This window comes from Nothobranchius furzeri, chromosome 19, assembly GCF_043380555.1.
Source record: "Nothobranchius furzeri strain GRZ-AD chromosome 19, NfurGRZ-RIMD1, whole genome shotgun sequence".
In the NCBI taxonomy this organism is placed as follows: Eukaryota; Metazoa; Chordata; class Actinopteri; order Cyprinodontiformes; family Nothobranchiidae; genus Nothobranchius; species Nothobranchius furzeri.
In genome coordinates, this window is record NC_091759.1 from 21,109,590 (window position 1) to 21,129,616 (window position 20,027).

A 20,027-nucleotide genomic window follows, 5' to 3' on the forward strand; every position below is an offset into this window, starting at 1 on the left:
CACCTAGTAAAAACACGCAAATTTCGCAGTTATTGAGTTAAAAGAAAGCAGGTCGGAGAATGCTTAGAAGTTTTGGTACATTTGACACCTCAAGCTGCCTAAATTCAACAAGTTAAATTTAGTTTTGAATTCTAGAACGCTGCTTATATCCTCCAGATATCAAGATTACTATCTTCACCAAAAATTAGTCCTATACATGTCTACTGCCCCCTTCTGGAGGATACATAGTTGACAAAGGCCAATTTTATATCTTTCTTACTGGTAAATTATTAATATAATAACATTAAAAAGTAAGACGATGTTTTTATATTTGAGTTGACAATAGTTCAGTTGTAATAGCGGCATTGTTAGATTTTCTTCATATTTCAGGCTTTAAAGGGTTCAAAGGGTACAAGCCGGACTCCTAAAGGGATAGTCTGTTTGTTATTCTGATAAAAACAGGTCATTTATGAATTATATTTAAGTTTGGGGGGAAATCATGAACTTTTAAACTTTAAAGCTTTAAGTAAAAAAAGCCTTAAGAGATTGGTTATGTTAAAAATATTTGCAGAAACATCTGAAGGAAAAGATCTAATACCGTATTATTCTGCTTTTTATGATCATCTAAACGATAATGTTCCTCTTTATTATTCTTTCAAGATTCTTCTGTATGTTTTTCGCTTCTTCAACAATTTTCCAACAATCTAAAGAAATGTATCAAAGCACTTAGCTCGTTCAAGAATGGCCGGCTATGACTTTTGGTATTGATATCTTTAAAGTTGAGGTCCACAGGTTCCTAACATTTTCTTCTTGGAGCTTGTAGCTCCCCAGCTCACTATCCTGACTTAGCCAACCTTTTCAGCAGTCAGCATTCAAACAGCATTTCTGCAAGAAATGCAATTTATCTTATGAACCCCTCCCTGGGCTGCCATCTTACCGTGGTGGAGGGGTTTGAGTGTCCCAATGATCCTAGGAGCTAAGTTGTCTGAGGCTTTATGCCTCTGGTAGGGTCACTCATAGCAAACAGGTCCTAGGTGAGGGATCAGACAAAGAGCCGCCCAAAGACCTCTTGTGATGAATAATATGAATGGAAACTGTGTTCAATCGCCCGGAGGTGGGTCACCGGGGCCCCCCTCTGGAGGTGGGGCACGTTGGCAAGCGCCTGGTGGTCGGGCTTTCACCCATGGAGCCCGGCCGGGAACAGCCCGAAGAGGAAATGTGGGTCCCCCTTCCCATGGGCTCACCACTCGTGGGAGGGTCCAAAGGGTTCAGGTGCAGTATGTGACGGGTGGTAGTCGAGGGCGGGGACCTTGGGGGTCTGATCCTCGGCTACAGAAGCTGGCTCCTGGCACATGGAATGTCACCTCTCTGGTGGGGAAGGAGCCTGAGTTGGTGTGTGAGGTTGAGAGGTTTCCGACTAGATATAGTCGGACTCACCTCAACGCATGGCTCGGGCTCCAGAACCAGTTTCCTTGAGAGGGGTTGGACTTTCGACCACTCTGGAGTTGCTCCCACTGAAAGGTGCTGAGCAGAGGTGGGCATACTAGTTGCCCCCCATCTTGGTGCCTGTATGTTGGGATTTACCCCAGTGAATGAAGGGGTAGCCTCCCTCCACCTACACGTGGAGGGACAGGTTCCGACTGTGGTCTGTGCTTATGCACCAAACTATAGTTCAGACTACCCACCCTTTTTGGAGACCTTGGAGGGGGTGCTGGAGAGCGCACCTGCCGGTGACTCCCTCGTTCTGCTGGGGGACTTTAACGCCCACGTAGGCAACAACAGTGAGACCTGGAGAGGTGTGGTTGGGAGGAACGGCCCCCCTGATCTGAATTTGAGTGGTGTTTTGTTATTGGACTTCTGTGCCAGTCATGGATTGTCCATAATGAACACCATGTTCAGACATAAAGGTGTCCATATGTGTTCTTGGCACCAGGATACCTTAGGCCACAGCTCGATGATTGACTTTGTTGTTGTTTCATCTGACCTGTGGCCGCATGTCTTGGACACTTGGGTGAAGAGAGGGGCGGAGCTGTCAGCTGATCACTACCTGGTGGTGAGTTGGCTCAGATGGTGGGGGAGAATGCCGGTCAGACCAGGCAGGCCCAAACGTATCGCGAGGGTCTGCTGGGAACATCTGGCAGAGTCTCCTGTCAGAAGGAGCTTCAATTCCCACCTCCGACAGAACTTCCGAAATGTTCCGGGGGGAGGCGGGGGACATTGAGCCTGAATGGACCCTGTTCCGTGCCTCCATTGTTGAGGCGGCCGACAGGAGCTGTGGTCGCAGGATCATCGGAGCCTGTTGTGGTGGGAACCCCCGAACCAGTTGGTGGACACCGGCGGTTATGGATGCTGTCAAGCTGAAGAAAGAGTCCTATCAGGTCTTTTTGGCCTGTGGGACTCCAGAGGCAATTGACGGGTACCGGCAGTCCAAGCGGTTGTCAAGGCAAAAACCCAGGTGTGGGAGGAGTTCGGTGAGACCATGGAGCAAGACTTCTGTACAACTTCAAGGAGATTCTGGTCCACCATCCGGCACCTCAGGAGGGGAAAGCAGTGCGCTACCAACACTATAGTGGGGGCGGTGTGCTGCTGACCTCTACTCAGGACGTTGTGGATCGGTGGGCAGAATACTTCGAAGACCTCCTCAATCCCACCGACACATCTTCCAGTGAGGAAGCAGAGTCTGGGGACTTTGAGTTGGGCTCTCAAATCTCTGGTGCTGAGGTCACTGAGGTGGTTAAAAAGCTCCTCTGTGGTAAGGCTCCAGGGGTGGATGAAATCCGCCCAGAGTTCCTTAAGGCTCTGGATGTTGTGGGGCTGTGTTGGCTGACGCGGCTCTGCAATATCGCGTGGACATCGGGGCAGTCCCACTGGACTGGCAGACGGGGGTGGTGGTTCCCTTATTTAAAAAGGGGGACCGCAGGGTGTGTTCCAACTGCAGGCGAATCACTTTCCTGAGCCTTCCTGGTAAGGTCTATTCAGGGATTGTGGAGAGGAGGGTCCGTCGGATTGTTGAACCTCAGATTCAGGAGGAGCAATGTGGTTTTCGTCCTGGCCGTGGAACACTGGACCAGCTCTATACCCTTAGGGGGATCCTGGAGGGTGCGTGGGAATTTGCCCAACCAATCTGCATGTATTTTGTGGATTTGGAGAAAGCGTTTGACCGCGTCCCTCAGGGGGCCCTGTGGGGGGCCCTGTGGGGGCTACTCCGGGAGTATGGGGTACCAGGCCCTCTGATACGGGCTGTTAGGTCCCTGTATGACCGGTGTCAGAGCTTGGTCTGCTTTGCCGGCAGTAAGTCGGGCTTGTTCCCAGTGAGAGTTGGACTTTGCCAAGGCTGGCCTTTGTCACCGATTCTGTTCATAACTTTTATGGACAGGATTTCTAGGCGCAGCCAAGGTGTGGAGGGTGTCCGCTTTGGTGGCCTGAGGATCAGGTCTTTGCTTTTTGCAGATGATGTGGTTCTGTTGGCTTCATCAGAACGTGATCTTCAGCTTTCGCTGGAGCGGTTCGCAATCGAGTGTGAAGCAGCTGGGATGAGAATCAGCTCCTCTAAATCTGAAACTGTGGTCTTGATTCGGAAAAGGGTGGAATGCCTTCTCCGGGTCAGGGATGAGATCCTGCCCCAAGTGGAGGTCTTGTTCACGAGTGAGGGAAAACTGGAGCGTGAGATCGATAGGCGGATTGGTGCTGCATCTGCAGTGATGTTGGCGTTGTACCGGTCTGTCGTGGTGAAGAGAGAGCTGAGTCAGAAGGCGAAGCTCTCGATTTACCGGTCGATCTACGTTCCTACCCTCACCTACGGTCACGAGCTTTGGGTAGTGACCGAAAGAACGGGATTGCGTATTCAAGCGGCAGAAATGAGTTTTCTCCGCAGTGTGGCCGGACCCTCCCTTAGAGATAGGATGAGAAGCTCGGTCATCTGGGAGGGGCTCGGAGTAAATTTGCTGCTCCTCCACATCGAGAGATGCCAGTTGAGGTGGCTCGGGCATCTGGTCGGGATGCCTCCTGGACGCCTCCCTGGTGAGGTTTTCCGGGCACGTCCAACTGGGAGGAGGCCTAAAGATAGACCCAAGACACAGTGGAGGGACTATGTCTTTCACCTGGCCAGGGAACGCCTTGGGATTCCCCCAGAGGAGCTGGCCCAAGTGGCTGGGGAGAGGGAAGTCTGGGCTTCTCGACTTAAGCTACTGCCCCCATGACCCGACTCCGGATAAGCGGATGAAAATGGATGGATGGATGGATGGATCTCATGAAGGCAACTAGACTTCTTTGGTTTCGTGAAGATGTTTCGCTTCTCATTCGAGAAGAAACTACCTAGGTAGGGAGGGGAGGTTTGCATAGGTAGTTTCAGCTTATTAAGCAACAATAGACAGCTAAAGTTAGTAAGCTTGACCCTCCCATATTCCAGTCAAAATTGACAAAACTCCAAAAAATCCAGTTGCCTTCATTTGAACCCCTTTGGATTACCATGATCTGGATGGCTGAGAACCTTCACCGGCATGTTTTCTGTACTCAGTTATTCTAATAGACAGAATATGATGATTATACACCCACGTTTTCCCTCCCAAACAAAATAAACAACTTGGTATCTTCTCTCAAATAAATATTTGAAAATAAAAAATAAAAACAGCCATCTCATCAGGCGCAGCATCCCCTGAAGTTAATGTTTTTAATGCTTCACATTCGGCCACTGATGGACGCAGGTACAGCTTCTGCTGCTGTCGGCAAGTGGACGTGGTTACATAACCCGTGTTGGTGTGTGTGCGATGTGTTGAGCTCAAAGATGGCACGATGTTCTGGACCCTACCTGTTTCATCCTGAAACCCATCCCTTCTTTTACTGCGCACACACACACACACACACACACACACACACATTCCAGCAAACTGCAGCTTGTTCTGTGAAAAGTTCACCCAGTTAGTTACTGTACAGTCTGAGCCTTTAATCCCCTCCTAGAATGTTGCCTCAATTGCGGCTTGTTCAAGGTGTGTGTGTGTGTGTGTGTGTGTGTGTGTGTGTGTGTGTGTGTGTGTGTGTGTGTGTGTGTGTGTGTGTGTGTGTGAGTGAGGAGCAGGGGGAGTTTGCAGAGGAATGCAGGACAGAGCGGTTCGGGTGGAGCGGGATGTTGGAGGGAAAAGGGGGTCTCTGTTTAATGTATGTGGACCCTGTAGACAGATTAAAGGAGACTGTATTTGAGCTTGTTGATGAAAGTGGGTGTTGATTCGGATGGAGCCCTGCAGCCTGAATAACAACGCGATTGAAGGTTACATGAAAAGCAGAGATGTAAAGCTCTAAATAAAATTGTAAATCTGGATTTATTTGACTTTATCAGAGTTAAAGACAACATCTAAAGTGGCAGAAAAATCACTCCTTTCTGCTTATTTTGTTACTGAAGTCAGGAAATGGGCCTGTGTGATTTATACAGAACAGCCTCCCGTGTCCCATGATGCCGAGCAGCAGGAACACTGCCGGCTGTGTGCGCTCGCTTTCCTCAGCTTCCGTCCCGTAAATGTGTGTTTGCTGCCAGGAGAAAAGATGGATTCATGTTGATGTTTATCTGAGTTTCAGCCAAATCCAACCTGGGACAGCGAGCGTTCTGCTACTCCAAACCCCAGTCGATCCTGTACCCCCAGCAGGACACACACACACACACACACACGCACACACACCGAGGAACATGTACACACCTATCTGGACATCCTAGCCATATCAAGGTGTGTTTGTCTTTCCTTGCCACCGTTTAGGTCCTCCCATAGCAGGTATTTCCCTTTCTTTCCCACACACACATACACCAGGGTGTGTGTGTGTGTGTGTGTGTGGGGGGGGGGGTTTGCTGTTTGTGGGCAGTGTGTGTGAAGCTGTTGCATTGATAACCTGCAGCTCGGAGTGAATCGGTCTCACTTTGTGGCCGTACCCATCGCCTGGAACTTCCCCCGGCCCGCTTTGCCTCCTTTTCTGCTTCTCGCTCTCGGACCTCTCGTCTGCGGCCGCGCTCGGACCCCCACCTCTCGTCACCATGACGCCTACCCCGTCGCTTTTCCTGCTGCTGCTCGGCCTTGTGGGTGCCCAGGCCACTTTAGATCAACGCATGGCCGCCGCTATGGGTAAGAATGACCTTTAACCCCTAATCTCTAGTGAGACGTGACACGAGATTATCTCTAAATTAAACTCTAGCACATTTAGGGCTTTAAAAAAATGTAAGCACCAGTTAGCACTATTTTATTAAAACGGGCAATTGGAAAATAGCTTTTATGCAGTGAAATAAAACATGATTTTTATTTTTGTTTTATTTATTATTTAATTTAATTTTTTTGTTATAAACTTGTGGATTCATCCAGAAATACAGTCCAGGACATATCATGTAAATTTTATCCACTAAGTCTCTTTATAGTGAAAATCTCAAATGATGTTGGAGGATTTTTGCATTTTCTCTTAAATTCTTCACTTAAAGTTAAAATTTTCCAGATTTTGTCTTTTTAATATTTGTTTAAACTGCATATTCTGTTTAAGCTTATTAGACTGAACCAGTAGAAGTTTTTTATGTAATAATGAGTTTTTTTTTTAAATATAACAACATTTTATGCCCTTTTATTTTTTGTTTTCCTTCCACTTCCTCTTAAGAGCACTTTGCCTAAACCCACCTTTACTTTTCTCGTCTCTTTTCCTTCCAATTTGCTTTTTTGTATTTAAATACAATTATTTTAGGTTAGGATATGACGGGATTATAATCTCTCCTTGTGCAGCGGCAGGCCTGTGCAAAACTCGCCCCACAGACCTGGTGTTCATCGTCGACAGCAGTCGCAGCGTTCGCCCGTCTGAGTTCGAGCAAGTGAAGGTCTTCCTGGCTAAAGTCATCGAGGGTCTGGACGTCGGACCCAACACCACCCGGGTCGGAGTTGTCAACTACGCGAGTCGAGTCAAGAATGAGGTATGGTTGTGACTAAAAGGCGTTTTAAACCGATTTTTCCCAACGGTTGTTTCTTAAGTCCCAGGCTTAACATTCTGCATGTGTAGGTGTCGCTGAAGACTCACCGCACCAAGACCGGACTGATCAAAGCCGTCACCAAAATCGAGCCTCTTTCCACTGGAACAATGACCGGTCTTTCCATCCAGTTCGCCCTGAACGTGGCCTTCAGCGAGGCTGAGGGCGCACGGCCCAAGTCTCCTGACATCAGCAAGGTGCTCGCCTAATCCCGCCCCCAAAAACCTGCACCGATAACTCAGAATAAACGTTACAACTAATCTGACACAGGTCGCCATCATCGTGACTGACGGGCGTCCCCAGGACAACGTGAAGGACGTGGCTCAGCGTGCACGCGATGCAGGCATTGAGATTTTTGCCATCGGTGTGGGACGTGTGGACATGACCACTCTGAGGCAGATGGCCAGTGAACCTCTGGACGACCACGTGGACTACGTGGAGAGCTACAGTGTCATCGAGAAGCTCACCAAGAAGTTCCAGGAGGCCTTCTGTGGTAAGACTGGGAGAGGGTCAGAGAAACTGGTGGTCACAGTTTAAAAAAGGGTAGAAGAAGAATCCCTGTACTGAGGGTACCGTCATCTTTTATTCCAACTCATTGCATCCTCCCTTTTGTCCCTCCTCAACAAGATGGTAATAAATTCATCCAGTCATCTACACTTAGTTCAAATTCCCGACGCACGAGGGCAGAAACAATCATTTGGAACCAGATTTGCTCCTGTTCTTCGCTCGGCTCTCCCATAGTCGAGAGGCGAGACTGATCTGTCTGTAATTACCAATTTATTAGCGACAATCATGAAAGCGTAATTAGCCGTGCCCTTCGGCACTCTCAGGCTCAGATAAGAGCCGCTGCTGTCTGCTGCTCGCTCTCACTGCAGATGTTGGACCAAATCAACACACAAGTAACAGAAAATCTAAATAAACTGCTTACATGAAGCCACTCTGAGCTCTCCCAGCAGTTTGTTTTAAGGATCCACTTGAATCCAACGTAATTCCTCCAAGGTCAAAGTGATCGTCTGCTCTTCTGGAACGAGGTTGTGCGGAGTCGGTCTGGAGAGTTTTTGCTGGATTTGTGAGCGGAAAACTTATTCACAACCAACTCTGATGCACAAATGAGTGACCATAAGGTTTAGGATATTTAAGGAATATTGCTGTTCTAATATTCAATTCAAGTTTTCAATTCAAGTTTATTTATAAAGCGCCAAATCACGACAAGAGTCGTCTCAAGGCACTTCACATAATAACAATTCCAATTCAGGTCAGTTCATTAAGCCAATCAGAAATAATGTTTCCTATATAAGGAACCCCGCAAATTGCATCAAGTCACTGAATAGTGTCAGTGACTATACAGCAATACTCATACCAAGCAAGCATAAAGCGACAGTGGAGAGGAAAACTCCCTTTAAAACCGGTTTTCCCATCACTAATGTGCCATGAATCTCCAGTCCAGTGACATCTCCCTACAGCAGACATGAACACCTCTTTAGTACAAAATCTCACTTTAAAACAATAAAAAAAAAACCTAATGGAGTTTAGATGCAGGTCAAAGTGGATCATTAAAGAGCAAGTCACCCCCAAATCACATTTTTTTTTGCTGATAAACTATATAAAGGAGTGTCTAATCATGCTACAGACACGTGTAGTCAATAATTTGGCAGTTCAGTGCATCTTGGTTAAAATTCAAATATTCTGCCTAAAACTGTCAGTGTTGCGCCGTCGTCAGTGAAAAATTCTGCACTGTATTTGAATTTAAATCTGCCACCGCTATTGGCTAAGAGGTATGCTATGATGTCATCTGGTACATTATGATGTCATAATGCCATTGTGAGCCTGTGTGTGTTAGTGGCTCCGCCCTTTCGGTCTGCCAAGCAACAGCGTTTGTTGCATTTTTCAAACATGAAGTGGGAGTGAAGTAAGTTTCTTGTAGGGGGTGACTTGCTCTTTAAAAACATGTGCCAGATTCCCTGTTTTCAAACTGACATAGTTTGATTTCTCCTCCTAACTCCAACCAACCACCCTGCTCCCTGTGTGTGTGTGTGTGTGTGTGTGTGTGTGTGTGTGTGTGTGTGTGTGTGTGTGTGTGTGTGTGTGTGTGTGCGTGTGTGTTCTGCATGCACACACACAGTGTCGGACCTGTGCGCCACCGGGGATCATGACTGTGAGCAGGTATGCATCAGCGTCCCGGGATCATACAAGTGTGCCTGCAAAGACGGCTTTACCCTAGCGGACGACGGTCGCACCTGCAGCGGTGAGTGTGCGTTCAGGGGTGTGTCTGAATTGTTTGATGACTTTTTTTAAAACACGTTAATACCTCTTGTGTTTTCCCGACATCAGAAGCTTGCAGCAACGCTCCGTTGGACGTGGTGTTTGTGATCGACGGCTCAAAGAGCATCCGACCTGAGAACTTTGAGCTGGTCAAGAAGTGGATCAATCAGATCGTCGATAAGATGGACATCTCCGAGCGTAAGACTCACGTTGGACTGGTGCAGTACTCCAGCTCCGTCAAAACGGTGCGAGGTCATTTTACTTTACAGAAAACAAGTCACTTCTTTATTCACCTTTAAAGCAGCACAAAATACGTTCCTCGCTTGTCTGTCCTACTGGTTGAAAGCAGAATTACAGCTGTCATGAACAACCCTATTAGCTACTGGCACAGTAAACCGCTATTGCCGTAAAGCATGTAGAGACCAGGTGAACCTACCTAAACCAGAGTTTGGCTGCGGACTGCTGTCCAGTGCGTATTTGCTCATGTTTGTGGCTGAAGAACCACCAAAACCAGTTTGAAAGCAATAGTGTTACAAGCCCTTTAGTGTTGCTTTAACACGATCTGGATCTGCTTCCCTGTAGGAGTTCTCTCTGGGCAAACACAACAACAAGAAGGATCTGAAAGAGGCTGTGAAGAAGATGGTGTACATGGAGAGGGGAACCATGACGGGCCTGGCTCTGCGTCACATGACTGAAAACAGCTTCAACTACGCTCAGGGCGCCAGGCCCGGGGTCCAAAAGGTCGGCATCGTCTTCACTGACGGGCGCAGCCAGGACTATATTGGTGATGCTGCTAAGAAGGCAAAGGAACTTGGTAAGAGGGACAACCTCTGAATCCGTGAGTGTAAACAAACACATCAGAGATGAGGTTGATGTTCCTGGAAAAAGCTGTTCAAAGGTCCAACCCTCTTTAGTCAGGTTCCGACGTTTAAGCCACGCCCCCAGAATACAGGAGGAGGGCGGAAGCAAGGGATACTGTCAGACAACCATAAAACCTAACATCTTAACTTTTCAACCCAGTTTTGGCATCTTTTATGACAAATTCCCAAAATATCGCACCTCCGTAATAGCTGCAGAGCCTCCTCATAATGGAGCGCTGGTCGGGAATTTTCTGGGATCTGTCCCCGCTGAAAGTTTTATCCACTAGGATTTAGATCAAAGATCCAGCAAGGAGGAATGGGCTTATTACACAGAAAACCCTGCAGCAGCAGCTCAGGAGGTAGAGTGGGTTGTCCAGTAATCATTAGGTTGCAGGTTCGATCCCAGCTCCCATCAGAGAATGCTGCCATTGTGTCCTTGAGCAAGACACTGCGCGGTGGTGGTCAGAGGGACCGGTGGCTCCATTGTTCAGCAGTCTCACTTCCGTAAGTGTGCTCCAGGGCAGCTGTGGCTACATCGTAGCTCATTCCCACCAGCGTGTGAATGGGTGAATGACTGATTAGGTTGTGAAGCATCTTGGGGGGCTGTAGAACCCTACGGGCCGTTTACCGTTTCTTCTTCTGTTCAGGCTATGTAACTAAAACAATTTATTATTCTAGCTAATATAGCTAGCCCAGCTCTGGCTTTGCTTCCTGTTAGCTGCTCCAAGCTCAGAATGTGCGATTCGTGCACAAAAAGGTGTATGAGCAGTGGGGGGCGGGGCGGTCAGAGGGCAGTTTAATAAGTAGATCATTTTCCTCTCATTAAGAGCAAAACATTCACTACGATTGAATGAGGTTTTTCCAGGATGGTACTTTTTAAAGGTGATTAAATTTATTACTGTTGTTGATAGAACATTTAAATTATTGGGTACCTTCTCTGTGTGTGTGTGTGTGTGTGTGGTAAATAATGTTCCAGAAAACATCTCCTACCCCACCTTTAATAGAATGTGTGTGTGTGTGTGTGTGTGTGTGTGTGTGTGTGTGTGTGTGTAGGTATGAAGATGTATGCTGTTGGAGTGGGCAGTGCTGTGGAGAGCGAGTTGAAAGCCATCGCCTCTGAGCCCGTTTCAGATCACTACTTCTACACCGCCGACTTCAAGACCATGAACGAGATCGCCAAGAAGCTTCAGATCAACATCTGTCAAGGTCAGATGTTCCGCTGAAGCAATGCTGTTTAAAGTGAAAGTCCCATTAGTCATCGCACATTGGCGAAATTCATTTCTGCATTAAACCCATCTCCGTGGGGAGCGGTGAGCTGCGGCTGTGGCCCCCAGTCCAACCCCTTAAAGCTGAGTGTCAAGCATTGGGTCCCATTGTTAAAGTCTTTGGTATGACCTGACAGGGATTTGAACCCCGACCTCCCACTCTCAGGGCAGACACTCTACCACTAGACCACTGAGGTTTGCTGCCCGTTTTACTGCACCGACTAGTAGAGCCAACGCTTCAACCTGTGTTTCTCTGAATCCCACACAGACGACGACCCATGCGAATGCGACTCCCTCGTAAAGTTCCAGAAGAAAGTAGAAGAGGCCCTACAGGCGCTGAACAAAAAATATATCCTTCATAATGAGTGAGAATTTGATAGTGGTAGATAACGTTCTGGCATTTTCCCCGATAATGTTTGTTTTATTTGCTCTCTTTGTTTTCGTCCTTGACCAAATCTTACTAGAGAGTATGTCAAAGAGGATCGCCTTGCTGGAGAACAAAATCGTTTGAAGACTCACTTCCTGCTCTCCGCTGTGGATCTGCGCCCATTTACCAACACAAACACACACTTCCCTCTGCTTTTAACTTTGTTAATATTAATAAACATGAACAGGGACCAGTTGGGGTTGGGAACCCAAACTTCTGCTACTTCTAGCATCCACCGAGTCTCCTGGGACACAAACGGGCAGTTGCCATGGAGATGGTTCCCTTATGAAGTTGTGGTCTCTCCAAAGCCGACCTGTGTGTTAATAAAAGTCTTCCCTCATAGGGAAACAGTGGAAGGTTTTTGTTTTGTTGTCGCCACAAATCAGTCTTTGTTCCTGCCATTGTTCCCTCCACCTTTGTTTCTTTTCTCTACAATCCACAAGAAGAATATACATGAACAGCTAAATTAAATATAACGTTAATGTCTGGTCATAACAACGCATCAGTGATGTTTATTTTCCTAAATAAAGGTGATTCAGGAAGTAAGCAGAGTTGTGAGATGGTTTGTTGCCATTAGTAACTCAAAACCGAGGTCAAAGGACCAGAACTCGGTCATGATCCTCTGGGATTACCTTTACAACCTCAGGGTTTTTAGAGAATTATCACAACAAACAAGCTCAGCCCTTCACAAAGGTCAAATTCATGTAACCTTAAGGATGCCAAAAAGAAAAGAGTAGAAAGAATAGCAACAAAAATGAAGTAGAAACATACACGATGATAAGACAAAAGAGGAGGCTAAAGAACACAGATAAAAATGACCTCAAATAGATAAAGATTATCATTGATTTTGGTAAACTAGAAAAACAGAATACTTCATTCCTGATGTGAGATGAAATAACCTCAGTTACAAAATACCAACGATCAGAAAATTGTGCAAAAAATAGAAATGAAACTACATAAATGTCACAGAAAATATTGACAGGAAACTGGTCAAATAAACCTTAAATTTTCTAAATAAAATGTGCAAATTGTTTTTTTTTTTTTTTACTTTTTTGTGAACAATGTAAGGCATTAATTAAATCAGTCAGTGCTCATTTTATTGGGAAAGAAAAAGATGAACTTTGGTTGTTGACAGTTTAAGCGGATAACGTTGCCAGTTTATCGTGGACACTTCACGTCTGGGAGGCGTCATGACGTAGGTCCAACGTCAGAGCCGAAGCAGCGTCGAAAACATCAGCGGTGCCTCCTACTGCTTAATTCTTAAAGAAATGTAGATCAGAGTGTGTTTAAATGTTCGTTATTTTAACAAAACTACGCGTTTTTAAACACACGAGTTAGTTAAAATTCGCACCTGCTAACAGCAGCTATGCTAGTTTAGCTAACTACCTGAGAGAAGCTAGCTGCGGTCGACCAGATGAAGACGGGCTGTTTTCAGCACATTTCTTCAACGTAGTGCACCGAACTGAGAAAACCACGACTAACTAAGCATTTCACAGGTAACCCAACTAATGTTTGAGTCAAGCTACCTGCAGCTGTTACCTTTAAATTTAGCTAACTCTAGCTGGAGAACGACCGGTACGACTCAACAGCCCAGGTGTACCAGGAGAACCAGAACACCATGGCCAGTCCTCCTGTTCCAGGCTTTACCTGTCAGACTAACAGAAAGGGAAACTCGGCACCGGTGTGGGACTCAGGTGCTGGGCGTTCGGGTCGGAGCCGGTCCGACTCGGAATGCAATGCTGCCCCCACCGCGAAGAGCTTAGCTCGGCTGTGCAGCAGGGACAAAGATGAGCGGACCACGGCTCTGGAGGAGCTGAGCCAGAAGGTTCTGGTGTGTTTAGGATTGGACCGGCCCGGCTCGGCACAGCTGAGCAAAGAGGTCCTCCTGCATCTGCTCCGGCTGTCCAGCCTGTGTCCGCTGAAGGAAGTCCGGATGAAGGCGACTGAGCTTCTCCGGACCGCACAGGTAATGTTAACAAAAGCCAATTCTCTGCTCCATTTAAATAGTGAGAATCATTATTTTCTACTTATAGGATTTGTAATTCTTGCTGCTGCGAGTGGTGTTACAGATCGATCAAGAAGAACGTGCAGCTGATGTTTTATTTTGAAATTCCCCGAGCAGAAAAATGATCGATAGGTAGCCATGGTAACCATCCAGCTGATCATAAGTTATCAGATTACCACCAGGTTGCTGGGTGTTTCATCAGACCTAGGAGCCAGGTAGGTGATGCAACACCGTGCTTCGGTGTGTCTAACCGGGGACACGCCCCCTCCAGACACACCCCCTCCCCGAGCCTTGAAGCTTCCAGAAGCCCACTGAGCGCCTACGTGCGGGACGCGGTTCACCTTTGACCAGAAGTTTGATTTTTAAGTGGATCTCTTTTGGTTGCGCTGATGTCGGTGAGTCTGACGCTCGGTTTGCGCCTTTTTCGGGGCCTTATGAAACAGCTCTCCTGTTTCAGCTGCCCCGGTCAGAACCAGAACCCTCCTGGTCCAGTTAACGTGGATTGTACTATAAAAATAAACATAAAAAGAAAATTGTTTAACTTAGCTTGTAAATGCTTGTTTTTTATTTTTATTTTCCTCCAGTCAAAGAATAATCCAGATTTTAAACAATCGTCAAAGGTTTGTGAATGGGTGCCATAATGTTCAGCTGTCTGGAAAACTTCATTTATTTCTAAGTTCCCAAAACATAGAAGAAGTAGAAAATATCATTTCTAAAGCGCCTCTAAAGATAAAAATCACGAGGCGCTTCACAAAAACGAAACATGTAAAAATATAAAAAAGAATTAAGAAAATGGTTAAAAATATATTTAAAATTAGCAAAAAATAGACAATTGTGATAAAAAATAAACAAAATGCAAAGAAAGAGAGAGAGTGAATAGGAAAGAGGGAAATCAGTGGATCCTGAGGAAGGTGGAATAGGTGGGGAGAGCAGAATAAAGAGAGAGAGGTGAAGAAGGTCATACAAAAGCCAGCTTGAACAAGTGAGTCTTCAGCTGTTTTTTAAAGGAGACCACTGAGTCCACTGATCTCAGGCTCAAGGTTGGTTTATGCTTGACGCGTCCGCGCGGAAAAGTTGCGTCATTTTAACAACCACGCCCCTCCACCGCGCCTCCGCACGGCCCAGAATTTCCGCAACGCGCACCTCGGAAAATTTCTAACCACGCGGACGGTCGGACGCGGAAAAACATGGCGGACCGGCAAGAACTAGTATGGCAGAGGTTTGTAAATACAGACATTTGTATGATTCAGCTCTCAGAGATCACCGTGATCAACATGTTGTTAATAATTCTTGGAGAGAAATAGCTCGCACTGTCGGAAAAGACGAGAACGCTGTTAAAAATGCTGGAATGCCATGTTGTAAACAGTAATTTCTACTTCTACTATGGTGTAGTGTTGGGTGCATGCCGTAGAGCTCCGTGCTGCCCCCTACAGTTTGGGAGAATGTTGGCTCACCGCAGAGACAAGCCGCACGAACCATAAACGCTGCGAGTTGTGAAGCGCGTTCCGTCCGCGAGCCGCATCACCAAGCGGAAAGTGAACGCGTCAAGCATAAACCAAGCTTCAGGGGGAGAGAGGTCCAGAGTCTGGGGGCCACAGCAGCAGATGATCTGTCACCTAGGAGGTTCTTCTGCTGGTTGAGGGTTTATGTGATGAAGGTGACCTCAGTTTATGTTGGTTTTAGGCTGCTGGCCAAGTGCAACAGGCTATTTGAAGACCACGTTTGCAAAGTGTTTGGGCTGACCTGTTGTGGGTGTTATTTTATTCTCATCAGAATAAATATTTTATTAAGCTTTCTTTCTGTTCTTTCATCTGCAGGAAGAAGGGATTAATGTACCTCGAGCCTTGGCTTCTGGTCCGAGTGCTTTTATTCCAGCTAAAGAGGTACATACCCGCTGTGCTTGATGTAAAAACGTGAACTTTACCTCATGTGTTCCTTCCTCTGGGTGTCCCGGTAGAGCCCCCACATTGCTTCTTTGCAGAACAGTTTTAATTCTGCCACGTTGGAGGTTTTAAAAGCCGGAACAGCCTGTTTTAACGTCAAAGGTGAAACTTTTTCCTTCGGGGTGTTCCATAAGTTACAACAAACAGGTGGTCCTGAAGCAGCAGAGCAGCCCCAGGCCATCACACTACCACCACCGTGCCTGACCTTTGCTATGGTGTTTTGGTTACAGACGGAACAGAACATGCACCTTTCCAGAAGATTCTGCGTTTTTCTAGTCCGTCCAAACAACATTTACCAGAAATGTTGGTATCAAGATGTTTTTTTAATTTCATTTTTAGTAAATGCGAGACCGGTGTTTGTGTGTTTGATCGGCTTCATATTGCTGAACCGTGAGCTGACCTTAATCGAGGGCTGTAGAGGTTGTCCTGGGATTTAGTCTTGATTTAGTTCCGAACGAGTCACGCTGTGCTGCTTTTTGAGATCTTTCAGCCTGCTTCATCCTGTCCAACGGGTTCCACTGGGGTGATTTCTTTCCAGATCATGCATGAAACTGCAGTTAGTTCATGTTCTTGTAAGAAGGAGAAGAATCCGCTCATTCCCATTTCCCTCCCCAGTTGCTGATCGACGGGCCGAACCAGGACATCCTGATTGAGTCGTTCCTCTCTCTGGGTCGCGTGGACCACCTCACCATGGTCATGGCGCTCCACCCGGCCTACCTCAGCTGCTACCAGAGGACCCAGCACGCGCTGCTGGAGCTGGACGGGCCCTTGCCTTGTCACTGGAGACATTACATCGCTATCCTGGTGAGATGAGTCCCGATCCCACCATCCATCCACTCATCTGGTTAAACAAATGAACCCTAAAGCAAAACCAGTGCTTCTCCTGTAGCTGTTAGCTTGTTCACACGCCAGCGAGCGGGTGTGTTTTTGGTCTTTCTGCCCTGAAAGTGAACAATCCTCACATTTCTGATTATTTTAAAATGTTGCACTCGTTGCTGTTGTTGTTCTCAGCCGTAACCTCTGAGCACTTTTCCAGGCTGCAGCTCGCCACCACTGTGCCTACCTGGTCCATCAGCACAGCGCCGGCTTCCTGGAGGCCGGAGGAGAGGAGGGCTGGCTCTGCAGCCTCCGGCACGCCCCCACCAAGCTCCGCAGCCTGCAAACACTCAACAAGCTGCTGGCGCACAGACCCTGGCTCATTACACAGCAGCACATCCAGGTCAGACGCACCGCCCGCTCGCTCGCCCACTCGCAGCCTGCTTCCAATTCCGCGCTCGCTCTCACTCTCTCGCTCACACTCTGTCAAATAATCGTGAAACGATTTATTTTTGAACTCGTCTCTGAGCTCACAGCCGCTCTGACTCATTCGCTGCTTCCTGTTGGGAGTCGCCCGTGTTGGTTTCAGCCGTTTGCATCATTCCGGAGCGTGTCATGCACGGATCGGGGGATTTCGACCCGCTCCACTGTAGTGGGTCGATCTTCTCGGCACGGATATTCCTGCAGAAGAAAACCTTGAACACCTTCAGCAGCTGGTCTAAGATCAGCCTTTCTAAAGCGCGTCTTTAAACGTGAATTTGTTGAGGGAACAAAGTTTGTGTTTACTGTCAGCAGCTCTGCGTCTAGGTGGTGATTTTTACTAAACAAATACGTCTATTTTTAGCACTTCAGACACATTTTTTTATGTTAATTTTTGCTCAAATCCATATTGTTCTGAGAGTTTATCAGTTTTTTAATGTGATGAGGCGGGAAAACCACATTTTTGCATGTTTTAGTGTAACTGATGCACTTTTTACACATTTTTCTGCATCTTTATTCTTAGTTTCACTATAAACATCTCATATTTCATCGCTAAACCCCCGAACCCTCTGCCCGGCAGGAGCTGGTGAGTCCTGGAGCCGAGCCCCGCTGGTCCCTGGCAGAACTGATCCATGCCGTGATCCTGATGGCGCACACACACTCCCTCTGCTCCTTCGTGTGGGGGTGTGGCCTGAACCCCGAGCCCGACCACGTTGGAGGTTACACCTTCCAGCCTTCGTCGCCCGGTCACCTTCCCCGCAGCCCTCACAGCCCGGCTCACGAGGACGGCAGGCCCGAGGCGAGCGGTCGAACCAGTTCCGCCAGAGGTCCTGACACGGCCAGTCGTTAATAAAATCGCTGTTTTTGGTTTCCTCCAGCTGGTGGACGGAGAAGTGGAGGTGGAGCTGCTGATGAAGAGGATGGTGGAGCTGCAGCAGCAGCAGGAGTGCACGCAGGAGGAGATGGTCACTCGTTTTGAGAGGGAGAGGAGCGAGAGCATACCAACAGGTGCGGCGGACACACCTGAGCTCTGCATAGTTGCGCCTGATTTCTGCTGACTCGTGTTTGTGGGCTTGTGCAGCGCTGGTGCGAGGAGCTCCACCCGGCCTGGTGCTGTGTCTTGTGGAGGAACCGGAGTTCAGATACGAGGACTTCGCCCCCCGAGGAGAGCAGTCGCCGCACATCATGCGAGCGCAGGTCGGATGTTGGTTCCCGCTCGTCCTCACTTTTACTTTTGGGTGGTTTGTTCTAACGGCGTGACGATGTCGCCTGCAGGACTACTCCTGGGAGGACCACGGGTTCTCTCTGGTCAACAGGCTGCTGCCAGACATGGGTCAGCTTCTGGATGAGAAGTTCCAGGTAAAACCTCGTTCCAGCAACAAATCCAAGTCCTCAAAAATCGCTTAAATTGTTTGAAGAGTAATAAATCATCCAAGGATGATGTCATAACGATTCAGGCCCTGAAACCAACTCCTGGAGTCGTTTCCTCTTTGGTGATTACCACAGCAGTAGGACTACTAGTAGTAATACGAGTACTTCAGTTCTTTTTTGGTTGCTGCAGCATTCTCTGTAATTGAATGCTGCACCTGTAGTTTCTTCTGCATTCAGCAGAAAAACCTGAACTCTGATGCAACGTTGCAGGTCGTGAGCGGCTTGACGTACCACAGGATGGCCATGCACGAGGACGTGGACACGTGCACTCTGAGAAAAGCGCTGTGGAACTACATCCACTGCCTCTACGGCATCCGGTGAGTCCTCAGCTCTCGCCTGATCTTCAGAATCAAGCCGACGCCGCAGTTTTCTTTCTTTCTGTTTTTTTTAATAAACCGTCGCCCTGCACGCTTGCAGCTACGACGACTACGACTACGGCGGCGTGAACGTGCTGCTGGAGCGCTCGCTGAAGGTGTTTGTCAAAACCATGGCCTGCCACCCCGAGCAGACCACGGCGCGCATTTACCACGCCTTCTGGAGGCACTTCAGACACTCTGAAAAGGTGTGAGCCTGTCCCAGCGTGACCTCTGCTGTCACGAATCGCTTGACATTCCTCCTCTACAGCGACTGAATCATTTGACATTTTGAAAAGTCCTTTCTTTTTCCTCCTCCCTCTCAAATGTCACCAGAGAAGGGAGTAGAAAATGTTTCACCTGGCCACCTAAAGGTATCCACGTGTCTTTTCTCTCTGCAGGTTCACGCTAACCTAATAGTGATGGAGGCTCGGCTGCAGGCGGCGCTCCTCTACACCCTACGAGCCATCACCTACTACATGAGATGACGGCGTCTCACACGCTCATCGTGCTTATCGTATGAGTCAGTGTTAATACCTTCATGCTGCTTTGCAAACGTGGATGCATCTAAAAACCTACTTTGCACCAAGTTCTGACTGGATCTGCCCTCCCTGGATATCTTGCACACATCATATCTACACTTAGTCTCGTCTGACGTCAGAAAACGATTTTAAGAAAAGTTGTGTTTGTTTTCACCAAAGCATTAAGCTTCAGTTCTTTGTCTGCAGTTAAAATGCTGAGTTTGAAAAAAAAACTTGTATTTTTATATGAAATAAAGTAACTTTATCAATAAATGAGCTGTTTTGTGTTTTTTTTTCTTTCAGACACGAACTCGGGTTAAAACTGTAGATTTTATGGGTGTAGTTGCATGATAAGGCCACAAGATGGCAGCAGAGATCACATTAAAACAACCTGCTTTCTGTGGACTCAACAGTTATTTTATTATAGCGGCAACATTTTCCCCTCACAACTTTAAATATTCAAACTTTACATGATATAAAAAGGAGAGGCAGAGCGAAGTGAGAAGTTTTCCAGCCATTTTTAGAAGCCTACGTTCTGCTTTTGCTGCTGCTCGCGGATATCACACTTTTCTGTGTCTCCTTCCTGTCGTTCACACCACCCAGTAGCGCGCGTGCACGGGCGCACCCACCCGGAGCCCAGCTGCTGCGAGCACCCGGTTTCAGTCAGCAGCACCGGTGAGCGTCGGTTTCAGGGGGTTTGTTG

General features: G+C 47.5%; 2 protein-coding genes across 3 annotated transcripts; both read left to right on the forward strand.

Moving 5' to 3' along the window:
• The first annotated feature begins 5,865 nt into the window (after positions 1-5,865).
• Positions 5,866-12,321, forward strand: matn1 (matrilin 1). The gene is made up of 10 exons (XM_015973879.3): positions 5,866-6,083; positions 6,723-6,907; positions 6,994-7,158; positions 7,232-7,454; positions 9,084-9,206; positions 9,293-9,468; positions 9,806-10,037; positions 11,137-11,289; positions 11,617-11,697; positions 11,810-12,321. Exons 1-10 carry the CDS (start codon positions 5,996-5,998, stop codon positions 11,857-11,859), a joined length of 1,476 nt encoding a protein of 491 aa, XP_015829365.1. The 5' UTR covers positions 5,866-5,995; the 3' UTR covers positions 11,860-12,321.
• An 855-nt stretch (positions 12,322-13,176) lies between these two features.
• On the forward strand, positions 13,177-19,597 carry sesn2 (sestrin 2). Of its 2 annotated transcripts, none has more exons than XM_015973873.3 (11): positions 13,177-13,741; positions 15,598-15,663; positions 16,339-16,527; positions 16,760-16,942; positions 17,600-17,818; positions 17,898-18,027; positions 18,101-18,216; positions 18,295-18,378; positions 18,661-18,767; positions 18,868-19,012; positions 19,205-19,597. In XM_015973873.3, the coding sequence occupies exons 1-11, from the start codon at positions 13,394-13,396 to the stop codon at positions 19,289-19,291; spliced, it is 1,674 nt and encodes a 557-aa protein (XP_015829359.3). In that variant the 5' UTR covers positions 13,177-13,393; the 3' UTR covers positions 19,292-19,597. The 2 variants fall into 2 exon arrangements, with proteins under 2 accessions (XP_015829359.3, XP_015829360.1); XM_015973874.3 differs by lacking the exon at positions 13,177-13,741 and adding an exon at positions 14,046-14,175.
• The last annotated feature ends 430 nt before the right edge of the window (positions 19,598-20,027 follow it).

What these genes read in the sequence shown, in the direction of transcription:
- matn1 (XM_015973879.3), top strand. Translation starts at nt 5,996, where the DNA reads ATGACGCCTACCCCGTCGCTTTTCCTGCTGCTGCTCGGCCTTGTGGGT. An exon ending in CGAGTCGAGTCAAGAATGAG is followed by an intron (nt 6,908 to 6,993) that starts GTATGGTTGTGA and finishes CTGCATGTGTAG; the next exon opens with GTGTCGCTGAAGACTCACCG. An exon ending in TAAGAAGGCAAAGGAACTTG is followed by an intron (nt 10,038 to 11,136) that starts GTAAGAGGGACA and finishes GTGTGTGTGTAG; the next exon opens with GTATGAAGATGTATGCTGTT.
- sesn2 (XM_015973873.3), top strand. Translation starts at nt 13,394, where the DNA reads ATGGCCAGTCCTCCTGTTCCAGGCTTTACCTGTCAGACTAACAGAAAG. An exon ending in AGCTTCTCCGGACCGCACAG is followed by an intron (nt 13,742 to 15,597) that starts GTAATGTTAACA and finishes TTTCATCTGCAG; the next exon opens with GAAGAAGGGATTAATGTACC. An exon ending in TTACACAGCAGCACATCCAG is followed by an intron (nt 16,943 to 17,599) that starts GTCAGACGCACC and finishes TCTGCCCGGCAG; the next exon opens with GAGCTGGTGAGTCCTGGAGC.